General features: G+C 39.4%; 1 protein-coding gene across 2 annotated transcripts in view; it reads left to right on the top strand.

Annotated features, from left to right (window-relative positions):
• The window catches only part of USP34 (ubiquitin specific peptidase 34), a 256,166-nt gene that overhangs the window by 207,785 nt on the left and 29,732 nt on the right, over window positions 1-18,649 (top strand). For both annotated transcript variants that reach the window (XM_019549212.1, XM_019549213.1), the window contains 11 exons: window positions 1,888-1,968; window positions 4,685-4,770; window positions 11,306-11,474; window positions 11,581-11,655; window positions 12,394-12,545; window positions 12,821-12,869; window positions 12,957-13,061; window positions 13,191-13,235; window positions 14,431-14,535; window positions 15,904-16,051; window positions 17,079-17,713. In XM_019549212.1, the coding sequence (XP_019404757.1) occupies window positions 1,888-1,968; window positions 4,685-4,770; window positions 11,306-11,474; window positions 11,581-11,655; window positions 12,394-12,545; window positions 12,821-12,869; window positions 12,957-13,061; window positions 13,191-13,235; window positions 14,431-14,535; window positions 15,904-16,051; window positions 17,079-17,713 (1,650 nt within the window). The remainder of the gene's footprint in view (window positions 1-1,887; window positions 1,969-4,684; window positions 4,771-11,305; window positions 11,475-11,580; window positions 11,656-12,393; window positions 12,546-12,820; window positions 12,870-12,956; window positions 13,062-13,190; window positions 13,236-14,430; window positions 14,536-15,903; window positions 16,052-17,078; window positions 17,714-18,649) is intronic.

The raw sequence follows: 18,649 nt of genomic DNA on the forward strand, positions 1-18,649 counted from the left end.
TTAGTATCAGAAAATGTTTCATCACATGTTGTCACATTTGTACATGGCTTCATAAGAAGTAGTGAGCTCAAAATCTGAGAATGTGGCAGAGGATGCTGAAGACTTGTACCTTGTTCTCAGGAACCTGCGTGCAGGCCGGTAGCTTCAGGGCAAAACCTTTTCCTGGTAGGAGTAATACGTGGTCCATGTTCTCTTAAGTTAGCTTTCATATTGATGTATTTATTTAGATAAAGGTATTTTCTAGAGGGGTTTAAATGAGGTGAGTCCGCTCATTGGTATTACACAAGTGGAAAAGGACTTTCATTTTCTTGTTTTCATGCCTTCCTCCACCCCATGCCTTCGGTATGAAACACAAAGAGGAGTTTCCTGTACAAAGTCTTGTTGCAGTTTGAAATGCCTTTTCTCTTTGGTCAGGGTAACTGGAAATGTTATACATTGTATAAAAAGTAGGGTAGGAAAAAGTGTGGAGATACTGGCATGGAGTGAAGTGGAGAGCTAGAGAGGGAGTAACAAAATTTGGTAGGCATTTTGATAAGTGCCAACTCCTGTAGAAGCTTGCTGGTGAAACTGAGGAACTTCAATTCAGTCTGGGAGGCAAGGGAAAATAATGGAAGGATTGGAAGAATGGAGTGTTGGGAAGGAAGATGGTTTTAACCTCTGTGCTGTTGTGTAAATTAAAAGGAACAGGGAAAAAGAAGTTGCAGTAGCTGAAGTGAGGTAGGATTAAGGCATGGACAAAGAGCTTTGCCACAGGATTGGAAAGGATAGAATTTTGAGGTTTGAAAAAGAAAAATTGACAGGCTGGACAATTATTCTAAATGTGCAAAAAAAAGAAGTGTGTTGCATGATGCAGACCAAGTCTGAGTTTTGGAGGGTTGTTATTACTTATTGTTATAATGTCAGCTAAGTTTAACATCCTGAAATAGATGCATGTTAAAAATAATCTTTATATACATATAGAGATAAAATGATTAACTTTATATCTAATAGTCAGCAATCTAATAACAAAAGTTCATGTCTTCGGTTTAAGTATAGGATACTAAACATAAGATAAATGAAGGTATTTAAAATAGTAGAAAACACTAAAATGTAATTAAATCAAGAAAGTGTTTTTTTCTAAAGTGTCAAATTTGTCAGGTGACTAGAGAGTTCCAGGAGTTAGGGAACTTGTTCTTCTCCTAACTATGTACAGACTTTAAGTAAATCATTGAGTCTTGCTGTAACTCTTTGTCTCCTTCTGTAAAATGGAGATGATAATGCTTAACCACTTCTGAAATGCATATGGACCCCAATTCAGGAATTCCTTAAGTCAGTGGTTTTCAACCTTTTTTTTATTTGCGGACCCATAAAACATTTTGAATGTGGGTACGGACCCCTTTGAATTGTAAGTTTAGCTAGTCACATACTTTTGATTGAACATAGTCATCTTTCACAGACTGCTTAGGCATAGTGGGGGTCTGCAGACTTCAGGTTGAAAACCACTGCATTAACTAGTTGCTTAAGTCAGCCTCTCTTCTGCAGAGCACTTCATATTGTGCTTAATTTTAAGCATAAACTTAAGGCCCATCTCTTGACACCAGTGGTATTTAGTTACATTGTTGAGCACTCTTGCTAAATAAGGTATGTTTCTCTGACCAGGTGCTTGAAAGATTCTGGGATAAGTGACATTAAAGATATTAAATTCAAACTTTTATCATCATCATCTCTTTCCTTCTCCAAACAAAAAAAAAGGATTTTCATTTTCTCTTAGATTTCTATTTGCTTGGCAATAGTAGTAGTATTTGTCTAACCCTGAGTAGTATATTACATGGTGATTAAGAGGAAAAAAACTATTATATTCATGTTCATTTGGGGTGCATAGTAAACAGCAATGTGTGTTCTCTGCAGTGGTTTTTGGATCGTATGGCTGATGATGATTGGTGGCCAATGCAGATTCTAATCAAGTGTCCCAATCAGATTGTGAGACAGGTAAGAAAATGTTTTTGTAGAAAAAATACTAATTGAGGCATAGGCAGAAATGTCTGTTTGTTACTAAACATAATAATAACAACTGTAGATTCCAAATGTAACCGCCACATCCATCTCTGTTTAGAATGATTGGGAATTTCTTTCTCAGTAAGCAGTATTATTCAGAATAAAATGCTATATTAATGTAGTGCTATAGTTGCAGAATCAAAATCACAGGAAGTTGGACACAGCATAATTTAAGGTTCCTACAACACCAGCACCAAGTTGCATATTTTGTATTATGACATACGTTTTATGATATAAACAACAACATATCAAGATGGACACTTATCCAGAGAAGCAAGAATAGAAAATTATAAAGACTGCTGTACATATATACTAGTCCCTGCCTTTTTGCCATCTCTTTCCATGCTCTTGTTCTTGAGTATGGATTTCTTGCACTTAGGCTGAAGTTTTCAATCAACCGCAGGTGAATTATGCTGTACAAAACATGCAGTCAAGTTTTAAGTGTGATTTGTAATAAAGTAGTATTTTCTCATTACCATAATTCAGTATTTAATTTCCTATTCTATAAAGGTCAGAAAAATGGAAAAATACCTTTGTTTAGTGTAATTCTAGCATTCAAGTAGTCTGAATGGACTTTTTGATGTTGCAACAAAACAGGCTAGGTGGCTAAGTTTGAGCCTGCGGTTCTTGTGGGGAATGCTTTGGGGGGCTCAATGTGAGCAGGTTTTGCTGTAAAGAATTCCTGTAAATAGTGTCATAAGCAGAACACCTGTATGCCATTTTCACACCAGAGAGATGGTAGTCTAGGCCTCACAGCAGGGCCCAGAGACTGCTCCCTGATTCGTTCCCCATGACATTGTTTAATTTTATTGGGTGATTATTAGTCCCCATGTTGAATCCTATACTTTTGTAACAGTTTTGTGGGGAGGGTAGATAACTTTCTCTTGAGGAGAAAGAAGGAAGCTTGGAGAACACTGAGGAGTTGAGAGAGGATGGTTCCAGAGGGGAAAGAGAAAGCTGCAGGGAGGACAAACAGAGACAAAGAAATAGGTCCAGGGAAAACAGCGTAGAGTCTATGGAAGGACAGAAGGACCTGCAGTAGCACAGTAAAGACTCTTGAACAAGAGTCTATTATGCTGTTTGGGACATTCAGTGGCAATGTATAGAAGTTGCATGTGCACCCCCTGAGAGCACTGTTGCACCCCTCACAGCCAGCATTCCCTGCTTAGGCAACATGCAGGGGGGGCAGGCAGGAGCACTGGTGGCCCCCCTGAGAGCATCGGCCAGGGAGTGGGGGCTGCTGGCACTTCTGAGTCAGCGCCCTTGTGGACGCAATTGGCCATGGGGGGGGACCCTCCCCCCAGTTGCTGACTGCTGAGTGGGGCACAAGTGCCCTCCCCCCCCCCCCGACTCAGGAGGCACCAGTCCTCTCTCCTGACTTCTTTTAAAGAAGAAAACACCTTTCTTCCTGGGAGCTGACCAGAAAGGAGGTGTCATGACTCGCTGGGTAAGTCAGGGACAAAGAGGAGCCAGGGTCTTGAGCTGGAGGCTTGCCCCTCGAGAAGCCACACCACAGCTGGCTTCAGGAGGTCCTTCAGGAGAGGGAATCCAAATAAGGCTGCTTCTTGGGAGTCCCAAGGCAGAGCTTCCTTCAAAAGTAGTATTATCTGGGACAGGTGCCCACACCTTGTCAGTGTGGGAATGGGGTGGACCTGAGCGAGGTCAGTTACTGCTGTTGTCACCTAGCTGAGTCAGCATTCTTCTGACAGTAGTTGGTATGACTTTACTTTTGTACCAGTGGTCCCACTGACAGCTGACTTAGCTAGAATTTCACACATTTGGTACTGAAAGTTTTTTACAACTTGAAAAATGTTCTACAAAAAATATATCAAAACTACCTAAGCTCACTAGATCACTAATATTCTGTCCCTACATTCTCTTTTTCCCCCTCCTACGAAGATTCTTTATATGTTCCCTATTGATGAAGAACACTATAAATATTAGGTGATGTTATTATTTCTGTTCAATATTTATGGTTTGTTTTATGCAAATTGTCTCAAGCTAGCTACTAGTAGCTTCTACTTCATGCCTGAATCCTTTGATCAGGTTAAGCAGTTAAGATGCTGTGGTAAGGTTTACAGTGTAAAAGTATAACTCGTTAAATAAGTAATTTGTCACACAGGGAGTAGGGTTTCATTACGGTCTTAGGCACAGACATCAGTCCTTAATGAATTCTATATCCATTTCAAATTTCCATTTTTGCTGGAACCCTGCACAAAAAAGTACAACTAGAAATATTTTATAATAAGATAAAATGTGTTTTTTATATATATAGTATATAGTGTTCTTCAGTAACACTACAATTACTTGGAAGAAATTTTGCTTAGATTTTCCACAAAAATTTACTTCTAGTCAGTGACCAAGTATACAAAAAGGTATGTATATTTCAGAAAATAATGGAAGAGGAAAGCATGGAAGTTGTTTTCTGACTTATGATATGCAGCATCAGTTGACCACTTCACATAAAGGAAAGTACACGTATAACAACACCATGTCTACATTCCACTCTAAGACATGGACAGTCATCTTAATCTCAAGTGTTACTTTGAATTATCTTGTTCTGGGACACGGTGTTTGGAAAGAAGACGTGATTTGCTTCAAAAACATATATAAAAGGAAATCAATTTTATAACGACCCATCCATTTGCAGATGTTCCAGCGTTTGTGTATTCATGTGATACAGAGACTGAGGCCTGTGCATGCACATCTCTATCTGCAACCAGGAATGGAAGACTGGTAAAATATTTGAACCCAAACACTTTTTTCCTATTAAATATTCTATGACTTTATTGCTTTTTATATTATTCTAAACTATCCTGTTAGCATGAAATAAATGTATTCCTCTAAGAGTTTTTTATTTTGTTTAAAGGCCTTGTGGAAGAAATCAAACTTTGCATTGTGGTTGAATCAGAACTGACAGAGACAACTTTTCTTTATTTAGGACTATACTGTAATCACAGGGAGGATTTCATACAGCAAGGGGAATCGCCCACTTGTCTGTTTCAAAGGAATCCTCCTCCTCTCTAAGTTTTCAAGCATTTTTATACTTATGACAGATAAAGAAAGAAAAAAAATACGACCTTGGAGAAACTAAAACAAGTTTACTTAATTGGACATCTGTGCACAGGGTAATAAGACATGCAGGATTCCTTATCTCAAAACATGTAACTGAAATAAGCAGTATCAGCACTTTTGGTCTCTGTCTGTTTTTTCTAGTCAAGTAGGCCAGAAGCCCAACTAAATTTACTTCTATATTCCCTAATTTTTTTTTTCAACAAGTTAGATAGCCATTACCCTTTCAACTGCTACTTTTCTTTGTCTTTACTTTCTGCTATTTCAGCATACAAATTATATACTTCATTTCTGGTTGATGGGTTATTCCTCATCTGCTTGGCAGCACAGCTTAAGCAACATATACACTAGGCATACTCCAATAAAGACAACAAACAATATCAACAAACTATGAATGGGCGGTAGAGCCTAAGGAACTGAAAATAGAGCTAAACTAATAATTCAAATTCCAACTATCTGACTCATGCAATTTAGCTGCTTCTTTTCAAATATGTTTACTTAAATCCTGGATTTCTTCTGAATTATCAGGAATATAAGTACAACATTCTTTACCTATTAAAGCACAGACTCCTCCTTTGCTGTCTAGTATATAATCTAACGCAAGTCAGTTTTGCAATGTCATTTGCCTTATTTCCTTCATTTCTGTATTTATTTTATCAAAATTATCAGCAGTAGCATCAGCAATCTTTTTCAGAGATGCTGCAACTTTCTTTATCTCGGACATAGCTAAGCCTGCTCCATAGGTGGGGAACATTATATCCCAAAACCTTTGATTTTTCTGTAATTTGGTGAACATTGCGAATTCTTCCTTTAGGTAAGTGAGATTTAATAGTAAAGGCAGGATACACTGTGGAGACATAGCACGTTCCTCCCAACCAGAGGGAAGATTTTTACAGGCCTTATCTCTCCACACAAAATAGTGACCAGCTAGTGCATATATCCACCCGTATTACAGCGTGGGGACATCATCCATTGTGAATAGCTTGAAAACTGACCTGCAGGGGAGTAGTTAGATATCCAGGAACCATTAGAAAACCAAGCACCATTTATCTGAAATTCTACCTTGCGCTTACTGACTTTTACTGCAGCACGAGATCCATTACAAGTCTAACAGAACTTTCCAGGGGTGGCATAAGCCAATCGTACATAGTCCGGTTGCAACTTACATTCTGCCAGGTTTCGTTTCTATGAAAATCTGAATAATAAGGGGCTAACATCTGAGTTGCATTCAAGGGTACCGGTATCATGGGTATTCCTCTGCTAGAATAGATAGGGACATGACTACATATCCAACAACGAGAGACATTTAAATCTATCCCAATTTGATTAACTAAAGACAAGAACATATTAAATGATCTTCTTTGTCGGTGTGGAAGTGTAGTTTGGTTTACAGAGTTTCGTATAACTGATGAGTCAAGTTCATATAAGATGGCCCAAATAGAAATACTGAGAACTACTCAAATCACGACTAACCAGCTCCACCTCGGGAACTAGGTAGAGGCCTTTTTCTTGTCCCGAAAGGCATAGTGGTGTTGTTGGGGCACATCCTCTTTGCTCTGTAGTGGCAAATCCTCTTCGCCAGTAGGTGCTTGGCTCACTACTGGTCTTGAGCTCTCTTGCTGGCAGGCACTAGGCTCTCTACCAGTCTGTGGAAGCTGATTACAAGATTGATATGGAGGAGACTCTGGGTCTAACAGGGCTGATTTTTCTTACTGTGTGAAGCATGGATCCATGTCTGGAGTCCTTGACACTTTATTGCAGTGTTGGTGGTCAGGAGTACCTGGAATGGGCCTTTCCAGTGAGGTTCCAGCGATAACTCTCGTTGATGGACTTTTATATGGACCCAATCTCCAGGCAGGATAGAATGGCACAGCTCATCTGGTTCTTTGGGGAGAGCTGCCTGTACCTGTGAATGAAAAGCTTTAACACAGTTCATTAGTGCCTTACAATAGTCCAGAATAGTATCATCAAGTGAATGTATATCGCAAAACTGGGAGGCAACAGTTGGCGAGGTGGGGAGCCTCATGGGTCTTCCCATTAGAATTTCATGTGGGCTAAGCCCAGTCTTTCGGTTGGCAGTAGTTCTTATAAGGGCTATGGGAAGTGCATCTGGGCATTTTAGGTGAGTCTCAGCACAAATTTTGGCCAGTTTATTTTTCAGAATGCCATTTATCACACAGGAAATGAAGGGATCATTTTGATTAAGTGGGAGAAGCGGGGCTGTGATGATGTTACTATTCCTCAGGCTGGCCTAACAGGAGGCTCCCTGATTCGGAACAGAGAATTGAATGAGAGGAGGTGGTGGCAAGTTAAACGTCATCCCCAGCTGGCCAGGCCGGTGAAGACATTGAGCCTTCCAATGACCTGGTTGGCTGCAATAATGACAACTGTCATTATTTTGGGACTGAAATCCTCCTCGTCCCATCCCACAAGCACGTCCCCTGCCTCTGAACTGTCCTTGATGGAAACCTCGGTTTCTGCCCCTGCCTAAAGTCTGTAATTGTAATGACATTAACTTAGTTTTCATGGATTCCTTTTTCTTTTCCTGGCAGGTTGTACAATGATTTGCAATGGTGACTAGTTCTGCAAGTGGCTTAGTCTGCCAACCTACAGGAATTGTGCATAACTGTTCCTGGACTTTAGGAAGAAGTCTGTGGACAAAAGCTGAAGCAACTACTTCTGGGGCAGTCTCAGCTGCATTTTTAATATCAGAATGTCTTTCAAATATTAGTTTCAAGCGGTCCATGTAGTCTGCTGGGGATTCTCCTTTATTTTGTTTACAGTTATGTATTTTGGCCCAGGCAGTTTTCCTGGGGCATATTTTAAGCACAGCCTCAAGGAGGCGTCTTTGGGCATCTGCTAAGTGATCTCCAATTCCAGGGTCTTGAGTAGGCCAAGTAGACTGTACAATGAGGCGGTTGCAGACCTCAGAGGGCAGAACACTTCTCATTAATTGGTTCAGATCTGCCCATGTTGGATTATAACAATGGATTACAGTGTCTAATTCATCTTTAAATTTTTGGGGTTCCTCTCTGATGTGGGGAAATTGTTTAACAAGGTTTAGGAGATCTCCTGGGGTCCAGGGGACAGGAACTGTGATTATAGTTTCCCCATTTGGACCTTGCCCTGAAAGTTGGTGTAGAGGCATAAGCTGAGCCTTTTTAGGTTTTAAAGAAGGGGCTGGACTATACTGGGTACCAGACCTTAAACAAGAGGAGGGGGTTGAGATTTCAGGAGACAGACGCCATGCCTCCAGTGGATGTGGGCATGCCCTGGGGACAGGTGACGGTTGTTGAGGGATAGTTTCCTGGTGAGGTGGGCTAATCTTGCTGGAAGAGCCTATTCGGTTACTTTCGACTTTTGGAGGTTCAGATTGTGCCTGGGACTGATATGGGGGTGGCACATTAAGAAAATCAATTATATCTTCTGCAGATTCATTCTCAGTCATTTGTGGATAAAGTTGTTTTGGTGCTGATGGTACTATTGATGGGGGGCCCCCTGTTGGTGCACTTTTCTGTTTTAATTCCTTTATCTGAGATTTCAGTTTCTCTTGGGAGTCCTTAAGACTCCAAACTTGAGATTCTTGACGTCTTTTGAAAGCTTCTTTATACCAATCAAAAAATGTGTTCCAATGAGTCTGTGGTATATTACTACCTCTTAACTCAAGGTCTCTTCAGAGATGAACAATTTTACTTAAATCAAATGTTCCCTCCGGGGGGAACTGCTGGCTAAAATCATCTCTGGTATACCAATTCCATTTGTCTAGAAACTTACAACTTTTATGGCCGTAGTGTGTGTACATGTACAATGCTGGAGTCCTTTTTGGCGGAGCCGGTATGTCTTTAGACTCTCTGCTCCCCATATCTTTAAACTCAATTCACACAGGTCTTTGATACAGGAATGGCTTATTGAGGGTGTCCGTTCAGGTTGTGAGATCTGCTAGCGGCACAGAGATGCTGTGGCTAATGTCTAAACACAAGACTCCACTGCAATAACAGCACACAGTGCAGTTATTCACAGTTAGACATGGCTCATTATGAGGGTGGGGAAAGGGAAAACCTGTCCACTGGGTCACAAGGTTCCAGTTGGGGCCCCTTGCATTCAAAACTGCCCTTCCAGACAGCCTTGGGGTGGCTGAACCCAACCTTAGTCTCAGACCTGGTTAGTGGCTCATATTTCTCAATTCATACTCTCAGTTCACACAAGGGAATTTCTGCGTTGAGGCACGAGGGTCAAGAGCATTTCTTTAGTCTCAGCTTGGTCAACACTTATCGTGGGAAACAGTCACACTCAGAGTTTCCACCTTGTACCCTTGCTTTCGAAGAGCACACAGAACAAATCTGTTGTCTTCAGGGCAGCTGCACAAGGTTTCCACTCCAGGCTTCAGAGAGACCTCACAGTTCTTTACAGAACTTAATTCACACGGGGAAATACTTTCATTGACAACAGCACACAGAGTCTTTAACCTTAACTCTTTCTACTCACAGTTACTATTTACACAGTGGGTCTGACAGTTCTGGCAGGAAAAAAGAGTTTGGATAGAGTGAGCCTCAAACAGTGAACCAGGAAGACACAGAGACAGCCTCTCACTGAAAAGCCCCAACAGAGTTTTCAAAAGGTCTCTTACCTTGGTTTGGCGCCGGGGCTTCAGTGAAGAGAGATGTCTGTGTCCCAGCTGATCACTCCAGGCATCTCTATCTGAGTCATGGCACCAAACTGTGGAAGAAATCAAACTTCGCATTGTGGTTGAATCAGAACTGACAGAGCCAGCTTTTCTTTATTTAGGGCTATACTGTGATTGAAGGAAGGATTTCATACAGCAAGGGGAATCACCCACTTGTCTGTTTCAAAGGAATCCTCCTCTCTAAGTTTTCAAGCATTTTTATACTTAAGATAGATAAAGAGAGAAAAAAAATACAACCTTGGAGAAACTAAAACAAGTGTACTTAATTGGACATCTGTGCACAGGGTAATAAGACATGCAGGATTTCTTATTTCAAAACATGTAACTGAAATAAGCAGTATCAGCACTTTTGGTCTCTGTTTTTTCTAGTCAAGTAGGCCAGAAGCCCGACTAAATTTACTCCTACAGCCTTATTAGGGTTAGAAAAGAAAGCATGTTACCTCACCTGAGCCAGATTTTGAGCTTGACCTTTCATTCATTCTTTCTTTCCTTCCCATGTCTGTAATTACTTGCAAGTGCAAAGGCAGCCACATAGATGTTTGAGTTTCTGATTGTGTCTGAAAAATTGGATCCATGGATATCTAAGGGCCTTGTCATATATTACATTTAGGACATGACTGAGGTGTTCGTCATGCAATAAATAGTAATCCGGCCACACATTAAAGCCGATTTATGCTGTGCTAATATAGCAAATGAGCCACAAAGTTATTCCACATATAATGTGTAACAGTTATGGCTAGTTTGGATCATGCCTTAAATTGAACATGTGGCATGGTGGGACTAACTCATGATCATTCCTAACTATTGAGATGCAGCATGGGGCAGTCCCAGGGGAAGGCACTGTGTATTATGTTTGAAGTATTATAACAATTTTCTAACTGTATTTAACTAAGTGTCAAGTGGGAAAACATTTTTCTTTATTAAGATTTTAAGCCAAAGATTTTAAGATTGAAATCTTAAGATTTTAGCCAAATTAAAGCTGTGATTGTAGCATGTCAGCACATTTGGGTTAGTTAACATGGGTAACAAAAGCAGTGAGGATATGGTAACAAGGGCTTTAGCATGTGTTTGCAGACTGAGCGGAGCCTCCCCAGGGACCCTGTACACAACACTTCAGAAGGGACAGCCTTTATGTGGTAGAACAACATAATCACATATATGACGATATTCCTACTGGAAAACTGAAGAGTATTTAAGACAGTAACTGAAGAGAAAAATTAAATATGGAATTGCATTATGCAGTCGTTTTACAGAGCTCCTTTTCTGACTTTAGCCATGCCTTAATCAATTTATTAACATTATCAAATACAGAAGTGGAGGAGGGCTTTTATAATTTAAGTGACTTATACTGTGGTATTGTTCAAAGCGCATACACCATAGGTCCTAATATTAAAGCCTTGAGTGTTATGGTAAAGATGGAATGCATAAATATAGAATCTCTGAATGTCTAGTTGGAATGGTTCAAGATACATTTGTTTAATATACTGTAAATTCTAAATTGAACTATGTTTTCAGTTCGGATGACATGGATGGTCCTGTGGAAGATATTGGTAGTCGCTCATGTGTAACTCGCTTTGTGAAGACTCTCTTGTCAATAATGGAGCATGGTGTTAAACCTCACAGTAAACATCTCACAGAATACTTTGCCTTTCTTTATGAATTTGCCAAAATGGGAGAAGAGGAGGTGAGTAGAATTATTGTAATTCTAGGAACTGTGTGTGTGTGTGTGTGTGTGCGCGCTCATGTGTGTATGCATATTTCTCCAGATAACTCAATATTTACATTTTCAGAGCCAGTTCTTGCTTTCACTGCAAGCCATATCAACAATGGTCCATTTCTACATGGGGACTAAAGGACCTGAAAATGTAAGTTTAAAATAATTTTCATATGTAAAAATAGCCTTTCATATTTTGACTTAAGTAATCATTGATGTTTTTAAGCTAGAAAATTCAAAGCGGTTTAATAGATTGTGGACATAATTTATTTTTTAGTCTTTAAATGAATATAGTGTTTGTGAAAAATGCTGCCATGGTTGTGTTGTACTTTGAAGCACGCTACTATTTTAGATTGTGCTAAATACTGAATTCTGTTTAGTATAGAATTGGCACCAAATATTAAATTTCCTTGAATTTATTCTGGGGTCACTGCTGTCTAGATTTGAGAGGGTAGGCAGTCTCCATACCTATTTATTAATTAGCATTTTGGTTGAGACTGGCAGTAATGTTGCCATTTATGACAGTTGTTATTAGGATGTGTATTGGTACTAGCTGAAATTTGAGCATGGGGCCATCAACTCGATTTAAACTCAGTTTTTCATAATTGCCTGCAATTTCTTAACAAATCAATAACCACAAAGGCCTAAATGGAGTGGCTTCTACCCATTTTTGGAATTTGTGCTGTTTTGCACACAAAATGTCTTTTATTTGAAAATGCAAAGCAGAAAATTAAATGTCTACCTGACTTAATTTGTGCAGGCAAATATTGGCAAGCAAACAGTTTAATGGATGAAATTGCAGACATAAGTTTAGAAATATTTAGAGTCTTTTTGAAAGTTTGATACAACCTGTCTCCATTGAGACTATGGATATTTGTGTGTTATCCAGCCACAAGTTGAAGTGCTTTCTGAAGAGGAAGGAGAAGAGGAGGAGGAAGAGGAAGACATTCTTTCTCTAGCAGAAGAAAAATACAGGCCTGCTGCTCTTGAAAAGATGATCGCTCTGATTGCTCTTCTGGTTGAACAGTCGCGCTCAGAAAGGCAAGAATCCCAAGTATCAGGGAGACGCATTCTAATCTGTTAACCTTGTATAAATCTAATTGTTTTGCACCAGCATAATGGAGCTCAGACTTAATATGGAATTTTTAGCCATTTTAAAGTGTAATAATGATTTTGTTACTGACCAAATAGCCTGAAGCTGGTAGGAAAACTATTAAGCAATCATTGTATAACTCTTTCTTTAATTTGTTTTCTAATTAGCAAGTCCAACTTAATGGTTTCTATACTGAAGTCATAAATATTTTGTTTTATTTTAGGCATTTGACTTTGTCACAAAATGATATGGCTGCATTGACCGGAGGAAAGGTAATACTTCAAAATGTGAAACCTATAATCAGCTAATTGGAAAAAAAATAATTTAAAGACGTACTAATATCTTGTTGTTTATCACAGGGTTTTCCCTTCTTGTTTCAACATATCCGTGATGGTATCAACATCAGGCAAACCTGCAACCTCATTTTCAGCTTATGTCGATATAATAATCGACTTGCAGAACACGTAAGTACTGGCAGATGTGAATTATATTTGTTAAGAGAATCTAACAGAAAAATGTATTATGGGAATGTTAGTGTTAAAGCCAAATAAGCCTGTCTAACAGTATGTTTTGTTCATTTTTTTTTTTTCAAGATTGTGTCTATGCTTTTCACCTCTATAGCAAAGTTAACTCCTGAGGTATGTAAACTACTAAATAATTTGTGTTAATATTCTTCTGTTTTAAATTACTGAAGTAATATTTTACAAATTAAACATTCATAGAAAGTATTTCATTTTGGCTTTTGTGACAGGAATAAAAACTTAGTGCTCTGTATATTAGGTCATCTAAAGCAGTAGTCTCTTGCCCACTTTCATTTTGTTCAAAACTGAATAGCACTGATTTTCTACATAGTCAAAGATAAGTAGAGGGGAAGGGATTATTTAGTGATGGTTCAAATCTTAAGGCAAAGTTAGTTTATAATAAATGTCTTCCCTAAAAGAAAAAAAAGCAAATTGCAATTTTCATAGGCATTCCACATGTGCAGATTGGGGAATTGTATGCTCACATGAGGACAATTTCATTTGCTACTGTCAAAATAAAATTTAGGATAAATGGGAGTTTGTCAAGTAGAGGATACATGACCGTGATTGGACAGGAAGCACTCTTACTATAGTTTTGCATTTTTTAATAGAAAGGGTATTATCAGTTGACAAATCAGCTTCCTATCACGGTAGCTTACATGGGGCTTTATGTTCTCCTGCTGCCCTTCTCTCTCCACCCCCAGTCCCTGGTGATTAAAGCACAAATCAACAGATAAACACACACACACACACACGTCTTTCTCATTTTTATATAAATGTATATTTATATATGTGTGTATCTAGTGATCTGTGGGTTGCTGAGAATTGGTCTAATCTTAGCAGACTTTAAAATTAGAACCAACATGATAGAGTACAAAGGTTTTGGTAGTTTTAGCATTATTTTTAAGCCAGTAATCAGTTTGACTCTTGAATAGCTAAATCAATCGTCCTTGAGTTTGGTTTGCAAATGTTATCATTTATATATACCACTGCCCTCTGCTGAGAGGAATGTTTAGCAGTCAAATGTGTATGGTTGCATTGCTGGCTAAAAATACTGCTCCAGAACTGATAGCTTAATAGTATAATAATATTCTCTTTTACTAGCTGCATTCTGCAGAGGATATAAGCCTAAGTCCTATGATATATGCAAGCATATTTCATAAAACATAGCTAGTGTTGAATTAAAAGTAGTTAAAAAAATTGATGTCTGAATTCTGGAAAGAGAACTTTATGCAATTATTTATTTTTTAATAAAAATTTATATATTTACTGAAATGGATCAAAGGGATAATTGTATCTTTATGTATTTCAGGCAGCCAATCCATTTTTCAAATTGTTGACCATGCTAATGGAGTTTGCAGGTGGTCCACCAGGAATGCCACCCTTTGCTTCTTACATCCTGCAGAGGATATGGGAGGTACAGTATGTAGAACAAAACAGATTGGATTCTTTGCCCTTGCTTGCTCTTTCCCAGTAAATATTGAGAGGATTTTAAATGATATTGTCTTGATTTTTGGTCTACAGCATCAGTTCGTAGTCCTAATTTAGTCATTACTTCTCCTTCAAAGGAACAGTAGTATGCTGATGACCTAACATTGAAATAATTTGTCTATTACTTGGTTTTACAACATCCAAAGTGTGCAAGATATTTTACAAACAAGTAAGGAGATTGTCCCACTGTCACTACAAGGTAAAAGAACAGGTGTTTGTAGGTCTTGTAGAAGTGAGTTTTCAGGAACTAATTGGAGTAGAGAGATGCTGTCCTGCCTATCTAAACTATTTGCTGTTTTGATGGGAAGCTGTTTTGATGCAGCTGTAGTTGTTACTCTTGTATTACTTTGTAGAGTTCATTTTAACACAAGTTTTCAACATTAATTTTGTCAAAATCTCGAAGTGACAAAAAGAGAAAACATAGGCTAGATACTTTGAGCACTGTTTGAATGTTTCTTGATGGTGTGATGAAAAATGAATTGATACAGAGGAAAGCAACAAGGGTGATGTCATTGTGGGGGGTCTGCAATAGATCACAAGGCCAGGAGGATGAGGTGAGCAAGGCTTTCTTCAAACAGCTAGCAGAAGTTTCTCGATCACAGGCCCTCTTTCTCATGGAGGACTTCAGTCACCCCAACATCTGTTGGTAGGGCAATACAGCAGTGCACAGGCAATCCAGGAAGCTTTTGGAGTGTGTTGTGGATGGCTTCCTGGTGCAAGTGTTGGAGAGGCCAACTAGGGGTCTGTGCTCTTGACCTGCTGCTCACAGATGGGAGAATTGGTAGGGAATGTAGTAGTGGATGGCAACTTGGGCAGCAACAGCCACAAGATGATTGAGTTCAGGATCCTGAGGAAAGGCAGATCATCAGAGTAAGGGCCCTGGACTTCAGAAAAGCAGACTTTGACTTCCTCAGGAAACTTAGGAGGCCAGTCAGGGAGGGAAAGAAATCCAGGAGAACTGGCTGTACTTTAAAGAAACCTTACTGAGGGTGCAGGAGCAAGTCATCCCAATGTGCAGGAATACTAGGAAGTATGACAGAAGACCAGCTTGGCTTTGCAGGGAACTCTTCAGTGAGCTAAAACACAAAAAAGATGCTTACAAAAAGTGGAAACTTGGACAAACAACTAGGGATAATGTAGCAGTTCCAATGTAGATGTTCCCAATGTCACCTGCTGATTTTTTTTATTTTTTATTTTTTTAAATTATTATTTATTTATTTATTTATTTTTAATCTCACTCATTATGTTAATCGTATTTTATTTTATATAACATTGTTTTCTTCTTTTCTTTTAGGTAATTGAATACAACCCATCTCAGTGTCTGGATTGGTTGGCAGTGCAGACCCCTCGAAATAAGCTAGCTCACAGTTGGGTGCTGCAGAATATGGAGAATTGGGTTGAACGTTTTCTTTTGGCACACAACTATCCTAGAGTGAGAACTTGTAAGTCACAAAAATGGAAGAAATTTCCTCTTTGTTTTACAATGTGTTATTATGCAGAAAGCGTGCTTATCACAAGCAGCACTTGCCACTGAGTCTGCTGTTCTCCAGTGAATCCCCTTCAGGTGATTACCCCTAAGTAAAGCTCACTAACCGTGGCATCTCATACATAAAGAACCCATCATAAATGCTAGTTTTATTTGATGAAAGATGCCATTTGATTTATTACCTTGAAGGATAAAATTTGTATTTTTGGTGTTTTACATGATTAAGGTCTAAGAAACCTTATAGATGAGGGTTTGGAAAAGGGTTAATCTGGGAGTTTCCTTTTAGGACGCACTTACATTGCAGGTAGCAGTGGGATTTCATTTATACGCTACAAAATGTGTTCAGTGGCATCCTTTTAAACTTTGAGATGCTGAAAATGCCTCTGCCCCCTGGACTAGCTCTTGGATCTTCTGGCTCCCTGATTTTGTGACTGGGGGCATGTTGCTACAGTTCCCTCTGTTCTGACTAGAAATCTCACCTTCTAAAAGGATTCCATAGTAGAAAGCTGGTTTAAACTTGAATGGATTTCATGTGGCTGTGGTTAGGAGACAGTATATACAAACTGAAGGCAGAGCATTGCTGGCCACATTTACAGAGAATCTTGGAGAGCTAATAATAAACTGATTAACCAATACATATATTAGTCATAACAGAAGAGAATAATTATTTGTATATAAGCAAAGTTGTAATGGGACATATTGCTATCAGCAGGGTGATGGTCAGGAGAGACGGAGTGAAGAAGCCTCTGCTCTGTTCTTAACTCTGCTCTTAATGCACTCGAATCTTGGGCAGGTCTCTTAAATGATTACTATTTCATTTTTTTCCATGTTCAATAAGAGTGGAATTGTACTTGTCCACCTCTGTAAAATGCATTGAGAACCCCCCAAAAATATACTGTATACTATTATAACTATTAAACCTTTATGTTCCCTTCAGATGTCCGACTGATTTTTTTTATTTTTTTTATTTTTTTATTTTGAAGCTGCAGCTTACCTTCTGGTATCACTTATTCCAAGCAATTCATTCCGTCAGATGTTCCGATCAACCCGATCTCTGCATATCCCCACACGTGACCTGCCTCTCAGTCCAGATACTACAGTAGTTCTTCATCAAGTCTATAATGTACTTCTTGGTCTGCTTTCAAGAGCTAAGCTGTATGTGGATGCTGCTGTTCATGGCACTACTAAACTGGTGCCCTACTTTAGTTTTATGACTTACTGTTTAATCTCAAAAACTGAGAAACTTATGTTTTCCACTTACTTCATGGACTTGTGGAATCTTTTCCAGCCTAAACTTTCTGAGCCAGCTATAGCTACCAACCACAATAAGCAGGCTTTACTGTCTTTTTGGTATAATGTATGTGTTGACTGCCCAGAGAATGTACGCTTGATTGTACAGAATCCTGTGGTGACAAAGAATATTGCCTTCAATTACATACTAGCAGATCATGATGATCAGGATGTGGTGCTTTTTAACCGTGGGATGTTGCCTGCCTATTATGGCATTTTACGGCTGTGCTGTGAACAGTCGCCTGCATTTACAAGACAACTGGCTTCACATCAGAATATCCAGTGGGCCTTTAAGAATCTTACACCACATGCCAGTCAGTACCCAGGAGTAAGTACATTCAGAACAAATATTCTGTTATTTGTTTTAAAAGCCTTTTCAGCTATTGCCTAACCATTGTTTTTTATGAAATACCCTGACCTAGAAAAAAAAGTCAATAATAACCCAAAGGCAAAATTGTAGTCTATTTCCAAGTTCTCCATATAAATCACCATAATGCTTGAAGGGCCTGTTCTTAAGCCCCTGTTCTCCTCTGAAGCAACTTACGAACAAAAGATGTTTGTTAAGAACATATGTATCATAGAATCATAGAAGTAGGGTCAGAAGGGACCTTGTAGATCTTCAAGTCCGATCCCCTACCTGGGCAGGAGAACAAACTGGGCTCAAATGATTCCAGCCAGATAAGCATCAAGCCTCCTCTTGAAGACCCCCAGGGTAGGAGCCAGCACCACTTCCCTTAGAAGTTGGTTCCAGATCCTAGCCGCCGTGACTGTGAAGTAGTTCTTACAGATGTCTAATCTAAACCTACTCTCCAACAACTTGTGGCCATTATATCTTGTTATGCCAGGGAGTGCTAGGGGAAACAAGGTCTCTCCCAAACCCTTGTGGTCCCTGCTAGTGAGTTTATAGATGGTCACCAGGTCCCCCTCAACCTTCTCTTGTGAAGGCTGAACAGGTTCAGGTCCCACAGTCTCTCATTGTAGGGTCTGCCCTGTTGTCCCCGGATCATGCAGGTGGCTGTCCTCTGGACCCTCTCAATGTTGTCCACATCCCTCCTGCTGAAGCAGGGTGCACAGAACTAGACGCAGTACTCCAGCTGTGGCCTGACCAGTGTCACGTAGAGGGGGAGGATCACCTCCTTGGCCCTACTTGAGATACCTGTGGATGCACAACAAGGTCTGGTTAGCCCTGCCAACTGTGACCTCGCATTGTTGGCCCATGTTCATCTTGGAGTCAGTAATGACTCCAAGATTCCTTTCTGCCTCC

Source organism: Crocodylus porosus, unplaced genomic scaffold, assembly GCF_001723895.1.
Source record: "Crocodylus porosus isolate Cpor-Errol unplaced genomic scaffold, CroPor_comp1, whole genome shotgun sequence".
Taxonomy (NCBI): domain Eukaryota; kingdom Metazoa; phylum Chordata; order Crocodylia; family Crocodylidae; genus Crocodylus; species Crocodylus porosus.